This window comes from Cryptomeria japonica, chromosome 5 (genome assembly GCF_030272615.1).
Source record: "Cryptomeria japonica chromosome 5, Sugi_1.0, whole genome shotgun sequence".
Taxonomy (NCBI): domain Eukaryota; kingdom Viridiplantae; phylum Streptophyta; class Pinopsida; order Cupressales; family Cupressaceae; genus Cryptomeria; species Cryptomeria japonica.
The window spans coordinates 742,430,164-742,446,873 of NC_081409.1; the positions used below are offsets into that span (position 1 = coordinate 742,430,164).

A 16,710-nucleotide genomic window follows, 5' to 3' on the forward strand; every position below is an offset into this window, starting at 1 on the left:
AGGAATGAAAGAGTGTCCATATGGAAAATGATCCATTTCATCGAAATGCATAGGTAACCAGCCACTACATCCGCCTTGTACATAGGAACAAATACTGAATACATAACTCACTCCAACGAACCAAGGAATCATTATAACCAACAACTAACAGGAGAACCCCCCCCCCCCCCCCCCATAATGCTGACAAGGAAGAGGTGATAGGTACACTAAAACTGAATACTAAGAAAAATTGCATGACAAAGAACTAGGAACATTGAGAGTGCAACAAAAAGTACAAACACTATAAAGGCTAGTGTTGTGGAAGGAACACTCACTTGACACACATCATGAGGCTAATTTTATGGAAGGAACACTCATGTGACAAAAGTAGATGGCAAACAAAGACAAATATCAAACCCCCCATGGCACTTTATAATAGAGTGTGAGTACAATAAAGCACAAGATGTGCAAGATCTCAAGCATGCAAGGCATAGTGGCACTTTATCTCAGTGCGTTTGCAAAAAGGAAAATGCTTACAAAATGATGTATACAATGCTCAAAGAAGACAAAAGGTTAGAAATACATGAAGAACAACCAAAAACAAGTCATCCCACGCAAACGAGAAGCTTCCACAATCACATATGTCCAAGTAATTCATCAGAGTGTGAAAACACAAAAAACTGAATAAAATGTACCTGGAGTAAAATCTGGAAAAAAAAAGAAGGATGGCTGTGAAGAGCTCTGAAACACCGTCCCAATGCCACTGGAATCGCGAAAAACAAAGAAACTGGCGAAAAGATATGAGCTCAGGACTGAAAACAACACCTCTTAGTTCAAATGGCTATATAATGTACCAAAAGAAAAACCAGGTGATGAAACCCACAAATCTGGAAAGTAGACGAAACCATTTTTTCAACGATATCTCATTTGTTAAAAAACAATATCGTATGCCCAAGTTATGGCCAAAAGAAAGAAAAACCTCTTTTAGGGCACAAAGAGGGTCTCAGGGGCCATGCAAGTTGTTCGTACTGCTAATGTCAAAGGAATATTCTGCTGTTGTCTAAAAAAAATCCGTCGCCTAAAAAACTCACTGGAAAAAAAATTCGCTCACCGAAAAAAATACCACTTGCCGGAAAAGGATCGTCGGCCAGAAAAATCATCGCCGAAAAATATTGTCGGCACCAAGAAAGGAGCTGCTGAAAAAATATCTAGTGGGCGGGGGCCTCAGTGGCAGCAGTGGTCGGGAGGCGACAGGTAGGAGGCGGCGATTGGGAGGCAACTGTTTGCATGGTGGGGGTCGAAGTGGTGGTGGCGGCCGAAAGACAAGGTCGTTTGGTGAGGGCTGTCACGATGGTGGACCCAAGGTCGGAGAGTAGGGTCCACAGCCTGCTGCGGGCCGTATGGACCTGCAGAGGCCACCGCCCTCCCTCCCTTTGAGCTTCTTTTTAAAAAAAAAAAAATGAAACCCTTTTTTTTAAAAAAAGTTTTTTTTACAATTTTTGTTGCATTCAACCTAGGTATGCCGTTAAACTGCTAAAATTATTTATTTATTTATTTATCTCAAAATTCGTGCCCAGAAAATAGCAAAAAACCAAAAAAAAAAATCAAAGCCAAAGTTATCCAAATTGGACAAATTTTATATGAAAATGGGGTTTTTTGGGTGTTCTGAGCTCAACGATGAGATCCGTTTGAGCCCAAGATGCCCAGAAACAAAGAAGTACCCTAGATCCAAATAAAAAGTTCTGAAAAACTTGAAAAACTTGAAACCCTAGCCTCCAAAAATATTTTGAAAAAAAACAAGAACATGAAGCAACAAATTTGAGCACTGATACCATGAAGAAGTTGATAAATACAACTTTAGAGATCCCAAGAACACCTGCAAACAAAATCCTTGTCACGAGAGAAGAATGGAGACAAAAAAACAATAATGGCTCTAAAGAAAAAGATTTCATTCAAAGAGAGAAGGAATAAAAAAGTACAATACAATCCTTATAAAAGGAGATTAGCAACCCTAAAGGTGTGCAACCCTAAAGAAACCCTAAAGGAATAACATGTATTTAATAATTAAAATACCTGCAATATTATTAAATGCCTAAGTTTAGCTTAAGTGTAGAGGATAATAGACTAATAATTAAATAAATAATTATTAGCTAATACATGATAATTCTAACACTTACTCTTCTTCAAATAAAATAAAATTCTCTTTATGAAAAGGATGGGTATTTCATATATACAAGAGCCTCAATTTTATATTTGGAAAAATTGATTATAATAGAATAATATAAAGTATGTGAATAACCAATAAAAACATTCTTTCTCTAAAGTTTGATAAGATAGCATATAGACAATTGTATACGTTTTTCATTAGTTTTTAGATTCAAGTGTAAATATTTAGATGGAAAACATACAAAATTGAATTCAAAAACCATCTAAACAAAAGTGAATCCGAAACTATTTAATCAACAATATCTCAACACATTCCATTGACTTTAAACCTACCTTGCACTTCATCAAATGAAATAAAATTCTCTATACAAATTAACCAATACCCTCATCCTCCTCTCCATAAATATAACAAGATCTCCCCAACATTTCTCTGACTTTACACTTTCCTTACTCTTTTTCAAGTAAAATAAAATTCTCTATATGAAAAGGATGGGTATTATATATATACACAAGTCTTATATTTGAAAAAATGATTGTAATAGATTAATATAAAGTATATGAATAACTGAAAAAAAACACTTTTTATAAACCTCCATATGATAGCTTCTAGATTCAATTGTATAGATTTTTCATTAGTTTTAAAATTCAATCATAAATATTTGAATGAAAAACATAAAAAATTGAATCCAAAAACCATCTTGCCATCAACTCAACTTCATTAATGTTGACAAAATAATTGAAATATAAAACCCTAATACGGAGAGAAAACTGGAAGACAGCTCTTATATTATTATTTAAAAAAAAAATACTAAGGCATATGCTTGAAATCTATTTCACTTACATTGTTTATGCCCGTCATAGTCAATAAAAAAAAGCATAAAAACTTGTGGGTTCTCCCCCAGACTCCCCCAAACTGTGGGCAAAACCACGTTGGAAAAGTAGAATCAGATCCGCCATTAACAAAAACAACTGTGTCCGCAAACAGGAAACCCACGTCCACAGGTGAACACAAAACAGCCCATCACTCAGAAAACCAAGTCCTATATAAACTCTCAAACAAGCAATCAAATTCCAACATTCAACCCCAAAAAAACAAACAAACAGTTTAGCAATGGCAGGCACAGGAAGAACTCTAGCCAGATCTCTGCACCGCATTACTGAAAAATGCATGCACAGAGGAGCATTGTACCCACCTTCCAAGCTGCGATCTTTGTGTACGGCGGTGGAGGAGAGCACCGAGTTCGAACTCAGGACCTACTGGGCCTCAGTGAGCGCTTCTGTAAACATGGCGGTGGACGGCGTGTTACCAGTGGGATACCCAGAAAAGATCCACGAAGCCATGCGTTACTCGCTTCTGTCGGCGCCGCCAAAGATGCCATGCCCGCTGCTCTGCACCGCCGCCTGCCACGTCATCGGCGGCACCAGGAAGCAGTCCCTGCCGGCAGCGACGGCGGTGGCGATGCTGCACGCTGCCACGCTGGCACATGACGAGCTCCCCTGCATGGACAGCGTGGCACCCCACGGAGGCCATGTCCCCAACTACACCGTCTTTGGTGAGGACGTGGCAATTCTAGCTGGGGATGCTTTGTTTGGCTTGGCATTTCAGCACTTGGTGGAGTCTAAGGTGGGACTCGTGGAGGCCACGTTGAGGGCACTTGCTGAGTTGGCGAGGGGCATGGGGTCCACAGGCCTGGTGGCAGGGCAGCATATGGGGTCGGTGGCGGCTAGAAGTGGCACCGCCGTCGATCCGACACTTCTTGAGTATATTCATTTTCACAAGGCGGCACTAATGGCGGAGATTTCGGTGGTTGTTGGGGGTATCGTTGGAGGTGGGTCAAATGGTGATGTCGAGAGGCTTAGGGGCTATGGGAGGTCTGTGGGGCTTATGTACCAAATTGTGGAGGACATGCTCCATATGAATGGGGCATCTCAAGGACCGGATAGGGTCACTTACCCTAAAGTTCATGGGATGGAGAGGTCTAGGTTTATCGTGGATGAGCTCAATGTTAAAGCAAAGGATTTTCTCTCACCTTTTGCCCACACTTTGGCAGCGCCTCTCTTGAGTTTTGCTGACTATGCTGCTACAAGGTCTTATTAGTTAACATTGTTGATTATCTATTTATAACGTCTTATGTACATTCTTCTCTTTGTAGAAGAGTTCAACTATATTGATGATTAACAACAAAGTAAAAGTGAGTTTGTAACCTTTTCTATGTAACCTTATCCATGAAAACTAGGTGTCTCCATAATCTTTCATCTATCATATTTTAGAGCTTGTTTGTAAATAATTTGTATTTGTCAAAAACTTATATTTCATATTTCACGAGTTAACAAATTGTTGACATATACTTTTATAACTTTTGTAGATTCCTTACTTTATGTATTAATATAGTATAATATTATTTATTTATAATGTTTCATAATTTAAAGATATAAATATTAAAATCAAAAGAAAAAATATAAATATATATTATATAATAATTACAAAATCTTTCAATCACTTAAGTTCCAACCACTTGACCTCCAACACTTAACCTTCATTAAAATATCCACAACAACACAACCTTTTTTTTAAAGATGGATGAGACCTCTCATATTAGTAGAATAGGTGTCAATATTATGTCAAAGTCAAACAATTTTCAATTAAGTAAATTTTAAAAATTTGAAGTAGTAGGTAGAATTCGCACAATTTTAATATTTATATTTAAGTTATATTTTCAATCATAAAAATGTTATAGTAATAAGTATTTTGATAATGAATTTACGTTTTAATATTCAATAAAATTGTTGATATTTATAATATTTTCTATATTATTTTTCTCTGCGTGCGAAAAAGCGATGCAATGCATCGACATCCTTTTTTGAGCGCTCTTATCCACCGCGGGGAAATTACAGAGGCTCTGCAAATCGATTCGCTATTTTGGCTAATAACTCTGGGACTGAGGATCTTGGTAGGGTCATATCGCGGACCCACGATCAAGAGGCCTTCTTTGCAAAAACAAAATACTATTTGGTTAATGAGGTTAGGGCTCCCCCTCCTCTTTACAAGGGTTGGGATCGGGATTGGCATTTGGTGAGCCGCAGAAATAAAAGGGCTTTAGGGCAACCAAACGGCCCCAAACGGAATTCCAATCATTGTCGGGAGGAGGGTTTTGTAAAACCTAACCAGTCAAAGAGATCCTCTGCTTACCATACTTTTCCTCCACGAAAATCTCTGGGTAAATTATCAGAGGATATGGAAACCCTTGGTTGTCACGATTCTAAGGAAGTCAAGCACCCAATGTCGGATCTACCTTCAAACTCCCCAACTACCCCTAACGGGTTGGTCATTGAAATTGATAATCATACCCAGGCCAGGTATCAAATGCATTGCAGCGACATAATGATCTTTGCTCGGTGGAAAGGTTGGGGGATCCCATTCGAACAAATTGCCAACTAGGTGTCGTCCTCCTTCAATAACCAGGTAAAAATTGACATCCTTCCTGATAATTTCTTAGCTATTGAATGTGGTAATAAGAGTCTAAGAAATTCATTGCTAAACAGGGATATATTAACATTTAAGGGTCTAGGGTTTGATTGTTGGGATTTGCAACCTCTCTTTCTCCCATCTCAATTCAATTCCTGCATGGTTAATAGAGCAATTTCACTTGATAAATTTCCTGTAGAATTGCGAAATAATGACCTTTTAAGAATAATAGGCAACAAAATAGGTAAATTTGTAGAAGTAAAAAAATCAACCCTAAGCTTCTTTAACCAGCTCTTAATCGTTAATATGAATATTAACATTAAATCTTTAGAGCCTATAACTCTTATATGCGATAAATCTTGTTTAACCCTAGAATTACCCTTTTATAATGGTCCCTTTGAAGATTCTAAGGCAAGGAAGATCCCCTTCGAGAAACCCTTCCCTGAATCGTTGCTCAAGTCTAATGGCGCACCATTCAAATTCGTGGAAGGTGGGGGTTTCACCCTAGAGGGCTATAAGATTGATATTAACCCTAATCATCTCACCACGGACCTATATCCTCATAGCTCCCTTGTTAAGCCCTCTTGTTCCCCTCTTCCTTCACTACTTACTATAAATTCACCTATAGCTGACTCTCTTCTTAGTGATCGAGATTTGGAAGAAGGTGAAATCAATGAGGTTATACCTCAGAAAGAGTAGCTCAGTCTGACAAATATGTCATCATCTAGCTCTCTCATTACACCAAAGAAGTTGAGTCCCTTGGGGTCTCCCCCTTTAATGAAACTAATTACCTCTGAGCCATCAGCAGTATTGGATAGGCTTTCCCCGGATCCAGGAATGGCATCCTTGCAGGATCAACCAATCTCTCTAGCCTCAAGGTTGGAGGGCCTTGAGGAGGCAGAGGCTTGCCCTCCACCTTTCAAGGCTATTTCTGATACAAGTGCAGAATCTAAGAGTGATCGAGTGGCTAGGGAAGTTAACATCATTGCCAATTTTGTAGGGGAAGAAGTAGTAAACAACTTCATGGATCAATTGGTTGCTGAAATTTGTGATGATGAGGAGTTGGAAAGACAAAGGGATCTCTTAGTCAAAAATCTAGTGGATGTTTCCAGAGGCGACTTAGAAACAGATGAACTATTTATAGCATTAGATAACTTAGAAAATGATAACCCAAATTCTCTAGGCATTCTTAGCTCTGATAGAAGTAAAGACTCTCCTGACTATGCTAAACACAGTAAGAGAAGAGGTAGGAGATCCCTTGCTGGACTTAGATCAAAGGATGGAGATGCCAAGGGTTAGTCTAAAATATCCACTCTTTTTAATGCAGGGGAGGGGAAGTTCCTCCCCACAGAGCCATGAAAATCATTACATGGAATGTTAGAGGTCTGAACGCCCCTAACAAACAACACATCTTACAGCGCTGCATCTCTAACTCTAAACCAGATATAATGTTAATCCAAGAAACCAAAATGAACTCCTCTGAGATTGACCTTTTTGAGAAAAAACTAGGCGTTAGACAGCGAAAGCATTCCCCTGCTACAGGGGCCTCTGGGGGCTTAGCTATCATTTGGGACTCCAGATTCATCTTGTTTACACCTTTAGAGATTAAGCAATATTGGAGGAGAGGAGAAGTAGTAAGTCATAAAAATAACCTAAGATTCAAATTGATCAACATCTACGGCCCTATCCAAAATAGGGATAAGGCTAGGGTGTGGGTGGAACTAGAGTTTTTCCTTAAAAGTTTCCCAAACGATGTATGCATCATTGGGGGATATTTCAATGCTATCACCAAGGTAGCAGACAAAAGAGGAGGTAGCAATAAACTTCCCTCAGCGGCTGTAGATTTCAATCACTGGATCAATGGGAACTCCCTGTTGGAAATCCAGACGATAGAGAATGCCTTCACCTAGAACAACATAAGGCTTGGTTTCTGTAACATTGTTGAGAAACTGAATAGGTTCTTTATCCATGGAGGACTCTCGGAGCTTAATTTTACCCTGAATGCAGAACCCCTCCCTTTATCAGGATTTGACCATTTCCCACTCCAACTAAACTTATTATCTGACCACTCCCCTAAAAAATGTCCCTTCAAATTTGAGAGCATGTGGTTCAGAGATGATAACTTTTTAAACTTAATTGAGAACTAGTGGAGAAGCTCTATTTTCTCTGGTTCGAAGATGTTTATTATCACAAGCAAGTTAAAGCTTATCAAAAGGAAGCTCTTAGAATGGAACAGGACTAATTTTGGAAATATTTTCGATAAAAAACTCATAATAGAAAATGATCTTAAGAATGTTAACAGTGAGGTTCTTGAGAAAGGGATGGATGAACATCTCTTCCTCAAAGAAAAGGCTCTACTCTCCGAGTATGAAAGGACACTCTCTTATGAGGAGATCTTCTGGAAACAAAAATCGAGGGAGACTTGGTTGAGTGATGGGGACCGAAATACTAAGTTTTTCCACAACAGTACTAAGTAGAGGCGATGGGTCAATCGAATTTCTAAAATTAAGAATTGTTAGGGCTCCATCCTGTCTGAACAGGATGATGTTGCCTCCAAGGCAGTAAGGTTTTTTGATAAAATCTTAAACAATATTGAAGGCTTCAACCTCAGAGGCCAACTCAATATTATCAAGAATCTTCCAAAACTCATTAACAATGACCACAATAATATCATGTTAAAGAAATTCTCTGAGGAGGAGGTTAAATCTGTCCTTATGAAGATGAATCCGGACAAAACCTCGGGCCCGGATGGCTTCCCTACTAGCTTTTTCCAAAAATGTTGGGGTTTTATGGTGACAGAGATCACAGATGCCTTAGAAGGTGTTAGGATCTCTGGTAAGATTCTCAAAGAGATCAACAATACCTTCCTAGCTCTCATCCCCAAAAAAGAGAATCCTAAAAGCTTTAATGACTTCAGAGCAATAGCCCTATGCAACACTCTGTACAAACTCTTAACCAAAACCCTAGCAGCTAGACTCCAGAATCTTCTCCCCATTATCATTAGTGAAGAACAAACCAGCTTCGTAGCAGATAGATCAATCTATGATGGGGTTATTATAGCCCAACAGGCCATTCATTCGGTCTAGCTCAATAGGGCTCCAAGCATGCTAGTCAAATTAGACATAAGCAAAGCTTATGACAAAGTTGATTGGCGCTTCCTATGTAAATTCTTGGAGGCCTTTGGATTTTCCAAATCCTAGATCAACCTAATCTTTGAATGTATATCCACCCGCAAATTCTCTATCTTGGTTAATGGTTCCCCGGAAGGTTTCTTCAGTAGCTCGAGAGGGCTCAGGCAAGGAGATCCTATGTCCCCCTTCCTCTTCATCATCATGGCTGAAGCCCTAGGTAGATCCATCTCTAAGGCCAAAGAGGAAGGCGGGATCCAAGGAATCCCCATTACCAACGGCCTCCCTCCCTTTACCCATCAGCAATTTGTCGATGACACGATGCTTTTTGGGCAGGGAAGTGTAAGGGAAGCTAGCGCCTTCAAAGGCATCCTTAATTCCTATATGCTAGCCTTGGGTCAAGAGGTGAATCTGGCTAAGTCTGGAGTTTTTATGTTCAACATAGATCCCTCTTTAGGAAAAGTGATCTGCAATGTCCTAGAGATTATTCAAGGAACTCTTCCTTGCAAATACCTAGGCATTCCCCTTGACAAGGGTAGAAGACCATCGAAATTATGGGACAACTTGGTGGATAAAATTAAGTCTAGGATTAACACTTGGAAAGGAAAATGGCTTTCATCTGCAGTTAGGGCAACCTTGGTTAGATCGGTCTTGTCAGCTATGCCCATTTACCAGCTTTCCTGTCAACATTTATCTTCTTCTAAACTTGCAGAGCTCAACAAGCATCTCAAGACTTTCTTTTGGCAAGGTGCTAATGACAACCGTAAAATATCACTCATATCCTAGGACAAGATATGCAAACCTAAAGAAGGAGGAGTTGACATAAAAAAACCTTCAAGATCAGGCCAAAGCCTTGGGTGCCAAGCTGGTCTGGAGAATGTTCAGAGCCCCCCACCTCAAATGGGCTCACCTGCTGCACCACAAATACCTTAATGGAGGGAATCCTATCCAAATCTTCAGAGAAACCAACCCTCCCAGAGGATCCTGCCTATGGAATTTTATGCTAGACTGCAGGAGGATTATTTCTGACTGACTTACTTGGAACCTGGGGTCTAGGGATAAAGCCCTTTTCTGGTTTGATTCATGGGGTGGGTATAAGTCTATTGATAATATCCATGACTTTGGTGCTACTCGGATCCTTCTTGAATCACACAGAGGACCCCTGTTAAACAACTATATCTCCCCTTCAGAGGATGGGGCCGGTTGGCAGTGGATTGAGAAGGAAGATGAGGATATCCCGGTAAGGGATAAACAAAAACTTATGGCAATTCTCAAATCAAGGAACTTTGACCTTGGTCATAATGAGGACAAACTCATTTGGGATGGCTCCCTAAGAGGAGAATACAACTCCAAGGACAGGTACTCTCTCATCTCCAAATCGTTTATTAGACCTATGACTGAGCTTCCCTTGAAACTTTGTTGGGATAAACATTGTCTGCCTAAGGCAGGTATCTTCACCTGGCTTGCGGTTCAGAACAAGCTCCTAACTGCGGACAAATTTAGAAGAATGGGGTATGAGGGCCCTAGTAGATGTCCTCTTTGCGAGGCAGACAAGGAAGACACCAATCATATCCTCCTTAACTGTCCCTTTGCTCACAAATGTTGGATCTAGTTCACCAACAAACTTGATTGGTCCGCAGCCTTCCCCCACACCATCTTTGCAATGCTCAAGGCATGGCCTCTCCTCAGGCATGGTTGTCTCTTTGAAGGTTTATGGACAACTCTTCCTTCTTCCATAATGTGGGAACTATGGAAGGAGAGAAATAGATGTCTCTTTAAGAATGGAAAACTAGAGGTTCCCAGAATCATTAACAGGATAGAGTCAGCTATCACCGAGTTAATGAACAACCGTCCGTCATCAGGTTCTTTGAAGAATGCCTCTATCACTTATTGGGATGAAAAGATGAAAAAACGTTGGGAAGGCTTATCCTTTCCTCCCTTTGTAGGAGATGGTCCTATTGCAAGTCTTTAATCAAGGGATGCATGTAGATGGCAACCCCCAGGCAAAGGTTGGGTGAAACTAAACTTTGATGAGGCTTCCTGTGGCAATCTAGGGCAAGCAGGGATAGGATGTGTTATTCATAACTAGGAAGGCAAAGAACTGCAACCCTTGCCTCTCCGGTTGGCATCAATACCAACAATTGGGTGGAACTTATGTCCCTGGTGGAGGGTCTGCATTTATGTAATAAACTAGGAGTTAAGAACTTGGATATTGAAGGAGATTCGGCTATCATTGTCAATGCTATGAGGAACGGTAGTATGCCTAATTGGAGACTAAACACTTTGTTGTCAAAATCTCTTGACTTATGTAGAGATTTTGACAGGTTCACAGTCAATCATATTTATAGGGAAGGCAATAAAAGAGTGGATGAGTTGGCCAACATGGGAGCCGACAACATCAAAATCTTGTCTATGCCACCTTAAGGCAACCCTGTCTTTTGTTTTCGGGCCCAAGTGTTCGTTAGCATGTTTCTCCTTTCATCCCCTTATGTTTCTCTTGCCCAGCCTCTATTTTAACCCCCTTATTTAGACCTCTCCCTGCCCCCTGCATATTCGTATAAATACTCAGACAATCATTCAATATTGCATAATTGTTACTGCTAGAACCTTTCTACTGTTCTACATTAAATGCTTAAAATGATGTTCATGGCGATTAGGGTTTTGTGTTTGTTTTTTTGTCTTAGTTGGCTAGTAAATCGAAGTTGTCGTGCATTGAAAATCTGAGTTGTCCTCTCTTTATTTGTCCATGTCAACGTCAAGTGTGGTCAAATGGTTGGTCAGACACATTTAATGTTTCATCTCTAACTCGCAAATAAATGTCATGTTTAACAATTTAAGCGGCAAGTTAGCAAGTGTTGGTTTGGGTTTGAATCGCGAGGTCTCTAGTTTTTTGAGTGTTAGCATTTTATGTTAGCGAGGTGGAGATTGTTAATGAAGTCGCTTTGGTTGCGAGGTCTCGAATTGGTTTGATGCCATGCATTATAGCCGCGAGAGTTAGCGAGTAAGTTCTAAGTCATTAATGGTCTATGTGTCATTGCTCGTGCCTGTTTATAATGGTAATTAACATCGATAAGCAGTTTTCAGATTTTTGGCTCTCGCTAGCTCATAGGTTCTTTATCATCAAGTCAGTTTAAGTCGTGAGCTTGCGAGTACTAGGAGATTTTAGTTGTCACTAACTCACAAGATGTTGTGCACTTGACCATTTTATGTTGCGAGGTTGCGACTGGGTGTGATTTTATGTTGTCGCACGATCGTGAGGTGTTCGTGGTTAAGTCATTTTAATTTGTGATCATGCTATGTAGTTGGTATCGCAACTTATTTGGTTTCGTCGCTTGCTCGCAGGTTTTGAAGTTATTTAGCATTTTAAGTTGCGATCTGGCGACAGGTAAGTTTTGGTCTGATTTTGCGGTCATCGCATGCTTGCGGGTTTGTAGTCAAAAAGTGTTGCGAGCATGCGATGGCGGTTAAGTGCCTTGTTGTCGCAGGATCGTAAGGGTTTAAGTCAAGTTAAGTTTTAAGTTGCGAGCTTGCGATGAAATAAGTTATTTTGTTAGATTTGCAGTGGTCGCCAGCTCGCAAGTAAAGAAAGAATATTACAAATGTTGTTGCGAGGTTGCGACTGAAGGGCTTGATGAAGATCAACGGTTGTCGCTCACTCGCGAGATTCTTTGAGGATTCGTAAAAGGGGTTGCGAGCTTGCAATTTAAAAGATTTGGTAGCATTGTCGCTTACTCGTCGGTTCCTTTCCCAATTGTTATAACCGGTTGAGAGTGTGTGATTAAAGATAGGGACTGACACGTGGACTTGTTTGTCGGGTTATGTAAAAGTTTTGAATGGCAATCGCCAATCAAATGCCACAATAGCTAGTTCATGCAAGTGTGGCAATTAATGAGACTTGAGAGAAGTGATGGCGCCCAAATACCATAAATTGCATGATCGAGCCGAGATTTTGACATTTGTACCATTGCATTAATGCATTCTATCAGTTTAATTGAATTAATACGACACTAGGTAGTTCATGCAAGTGTGGCAGTTAATGAGACTTGAGAGAAGTGACGACGCCCAAATACCATTTTATGTTGTGAGGTTGAGACTGCGTGTGATTTAATGTTATTGCAAGGTCACGAGGTGTTCGCGGTTAAGTCATTTTAATCTGTGATCATGTGATGCGGTTAAGTCGCTTGCTTGCAGGTTTTGAAGTGTTTAGCATTTTAAGTTGTGATCTGGTGACAAGTAAGTTTTGATTTGATTTTGTGGTCATCGCATGCTCATGGGTTTGTAAGTCTTAAGTCAAAAAGTGTTGCGAGCATGCGACGGCGGTTAAGTGTCTTGTTGTCGCGAGATTGCAGGGGTTTAAGTCAAGTTAAGTTTCTAGTTGCGAGCTTGCGATGAAATAAGTCATTTTGTTAGATCATCGGCTGTCGCTCACTCGCGAGATTCTTTGAGGATTCGTAAAGGGGTTGCGAGCTTGCGACTAAGAGGATTTGGTAGCATTGTTTGAAAATAGCTTGAAATGTATATATATATATATTCATATATATATATATATCTGCTTTTATATTTACGTATATATATTATTCACATATATATATCTGCTTTTATATTTACATATATATATAACTTCATATACATATTAGGGTTATATTCAGACACACATCTATATAACCATTTTTATAAATAGTTTCCTATTATCCTATTTTCCTACCTGTTGTCTTAGTTTTAAGTTTAATCAGACTCAGATGCATATGTCAAATATGCCTCCTCCTTCCCAGTAATCTCCAGCATTATAATATTTTTAGATTGAGGGACAACCTGATAAAATTTTGTCTCACTTAAAGCTTTCCCATGACACTCAATTAGGGCCTAGAAGGCTCTCGAATCAAATCAAATTCTTTAAGATGGTAGCTCCCCGCGATCTCTTTGCAAGAATATTTATGGAATTTGCCTCATTATTGTTTATTGAGTTTATGATCCTCGATGGGTAATCACTCCTCGCTTATGTTTCTGGAGATTTTTTGAGACTAATAACTTGAGTTGTGTATCCTAACAGGGTGACCATCCAGGTAGGTATGATATATTGTATATGTTCCTGTTCGGTTTTCCTTTTCCTGACATTCTGGTGTGAGAATTTCTCAAGAATTTGTGCAGCATAGGGAGCAGAGCTTGCTTAATCCTGTGTTCTAGGTATAGCAAGAATTGTCGCCCACAGGGATCACCCCAAGAGATGGGCAATCTGCAACTCAACTTTACACAGAGGATTTCTACATTCAATCTTCATTATTTTGGACAAGATCCCTTTGTGATCTTGTATCTCCATTTTGTAACTCATTATTAATTTTTTCTGATCCTTGAGGGATCTAGGCTAGACCGAAGGTTTTCTTCCCTCCATTCTTTCCTACAGGTGCCCACACTGAATGGAGGTGTATATGTAAATCTAACTTTTTTTTAATTAATAAAATTCTTTGGCCTCGGCCTTTTATCAATAAAAAAAAAAAATTCATTAAAATTGTTAATTTTTTATTATTAAAATAATGGAATAATAAGTAACATATATAAAATTACTTATTGAAAGTGATAAAAATATTATTTGTAATTGAAATAGATTTATATTTTTATTATAATATTGATTCTTTAATATAAATACTTTGTATGAAATAAAATAATTAGATATGAAATATCTGTTAACAAATATCGGCTACCACTACACCAAAAGCTCGAATTATTAGTGAGAGTGCCACCAAAGAGGTTAGGGTGTCGAGAAGGGTTGATAGTCCCACGTGACAATAGTTAAGCCCCTCGATTGAGAGGTTTGTGTTGGACACAGTCGACCACGAGGCGAGTAAGCTATCACAAGCAAGAGTCAAACCCTTTCCAACAAAGTTGTCAATTTTGTTAACACAAACTGATTGCCACTACACCAAAAGCTTGGATTGTTAGTGAGAGCACCATCAAAGAGGTTAGGGTGTTGGGAAGGTTTGAGGGTCCCACACGACACCAGTTTAAGTTTTGTTTACATAAACCATCTACCACTACACCAAAAGCTTGAACTATTAGTGAGAGCACTGCCATAGAGGTTAGGGTGTCAGGAAGGGTTGAGGGTCCCACGTGACAATAGTTTAGCCCCTCAAGACAAGAGGTCCGTACTAGACACAATCAACCATGAGGTGAGTAATTTGCCGCAAGCGGGAGTCAATCCCTCCCCAACAGAGTTGCTAGTTTTGTTAACACATACCATCTGCCACTACACCAAAAACTTGAAGTGTTACTGAGAGCACCATCAGAGAGGTTAGGGTGTTGGGAAGGGTTGAGGGGCCCACATGAAAACAATATCTTATGGTAATTATTACACTTTCAAGGATTTAATTAGATTTTCAATGTATATTCCACCCATTCCTTTTTTTGCTTCAATTCTATATCCATCATGTGAGACTGGGGTGTGGTTTTATGTTCTTCTAAAGATACTATATAGAGATAACTACAAACTTTAATCATTATCTTTCTACATGACTTATATGAATTATTGTTTTGAAGAAAAAGTTAAGAATTATGATTTATAGTATCAAAAGTCCCTAAACCAATGGCAAGGGAAGCTAACACATGTGTCCCTTTTCTAATGGTATTTCATGAACATAAATGTGTCCTTGCAAGGAAACCTTGAGTAACTATCAAAACTTATTTTAATGGATCATATAAGGTCATTCAAGGTTTATAAAATAGGCTTTGAATATATCCTGGAGCACCATGCGAGAGTCATGCTTCTATCCACAAGTGAGGTTAACACAATACTCTCATCCTTACCAACTAATAAATCAATATCAAGTTCTTCATTAGTATTACATGATGTTGTAGATACCTAAATATTATCTATTTCACTTGCAAACTAGTTCATCAATCATCATCTAATTTAATCATTGAACCACTACAACTTTGTCATTTATTTATCTCTTAGGTCCTAATTTGACTAGTCATTCATTTCATCTAATCATCGTGTCATTACCTATCACCTAGGTCCTAATTTCACATGATCATCTTGTCATCTCATCATATTGTTACCTAGGTCTTGACTTCATCCAGTCATCTCCCAAAACATTTTATTGTTCACTACATCACTTTATCATCTAATTGTCATGTTACCGAGGTCTTAATTTCATACAATCATCATTCAATTTTATTCATCCATTACCTAGTACACATATGTCATCTCCTTATCACCTAGGGTACACATTATCACCTAATGCCTAATAATTTAATTAAATAGCCCCCAAGCTATTTAATTAAATTTAGCTAAAAATATTCATCTATTTAATAAATTATTTATCCACTAATTATTCATTAATTATCCAAATTTATCTACTTAATTAATATATTATCCACACATTATCCATTGATTTATATTTATTTAATATTGATTTCTACCTCATGTGCACAAATAATCTCATTTTAATTCATTATTAAATTGGTCAATTCCACCTCATCTAGTTGATTCCCTAGTCTAATCAATCCACTCAGAGTCATCCAATCCCATTCATCAATAAAATCTTCACTTAACCATGCAATCAGTTAACTCATTTGTGCAATAGACACCTCCCCTTGATTCTCTCATCCATTTAGTTAACACAATCAGATCTATTAACTAATCAATCAGATCTAGTCACATTGAGCTAAGAAATTATAATTATTTTAATTATAATTTCAAAATAAGGTGCAACTCTTCCATGCATGCCACGTCTCCTCAACGGTTCCTCAAATCATGGATCAGATATGAGGTTTTCATATACAATCTTGGTCATTCATCATATTCTTCTAATAATCTATAAATCCAATCTATCTTTCATCATTCATCAAGTGTTCATTTTCATGTCCAAATTCTATCAATTTCATACCCAAAGAATGCTAATTTCATGTTGGCAAATTGAGCACCCACTTTCTAAAGAGAAAAGCTTTATGTGCATATAATCAAAGGTTTGTATG

General features: G+C 38.7%; 1 protein-coding gene across 1 annotated transcript; it reads left to right on the forward strand.

The window, feature by feature from the left end:
* Positions 1-3,256: 3,256 nt before the first annotated feature.
* LOC131028725 (geranylgeranyl pyrophosphate synthase, chloroplastic) lies at positions 3,257-4,243 on the forward strand. The gene has a single exon (XM_057959064.2). The coding sequence runs from the start codon at positions 3,257-3,259 to the stop codon at positions 4,241-4,243; it is 987 nt and encodes a 328-aa protein (XP_057815047.2).
* Positions 4,244-16,710: the final 12,467 nt, after the last annotated feature.

Bases quoted from the DNA above. Each gene is read 5' to 3' on its own strand.
- LOC131028725 (XM_057959064.2), top strand. From the start codon at position 3,257: ATGGCAGGCACAGGAAGAACTCTAGCCAGATCTCTGCACCGCATTACT.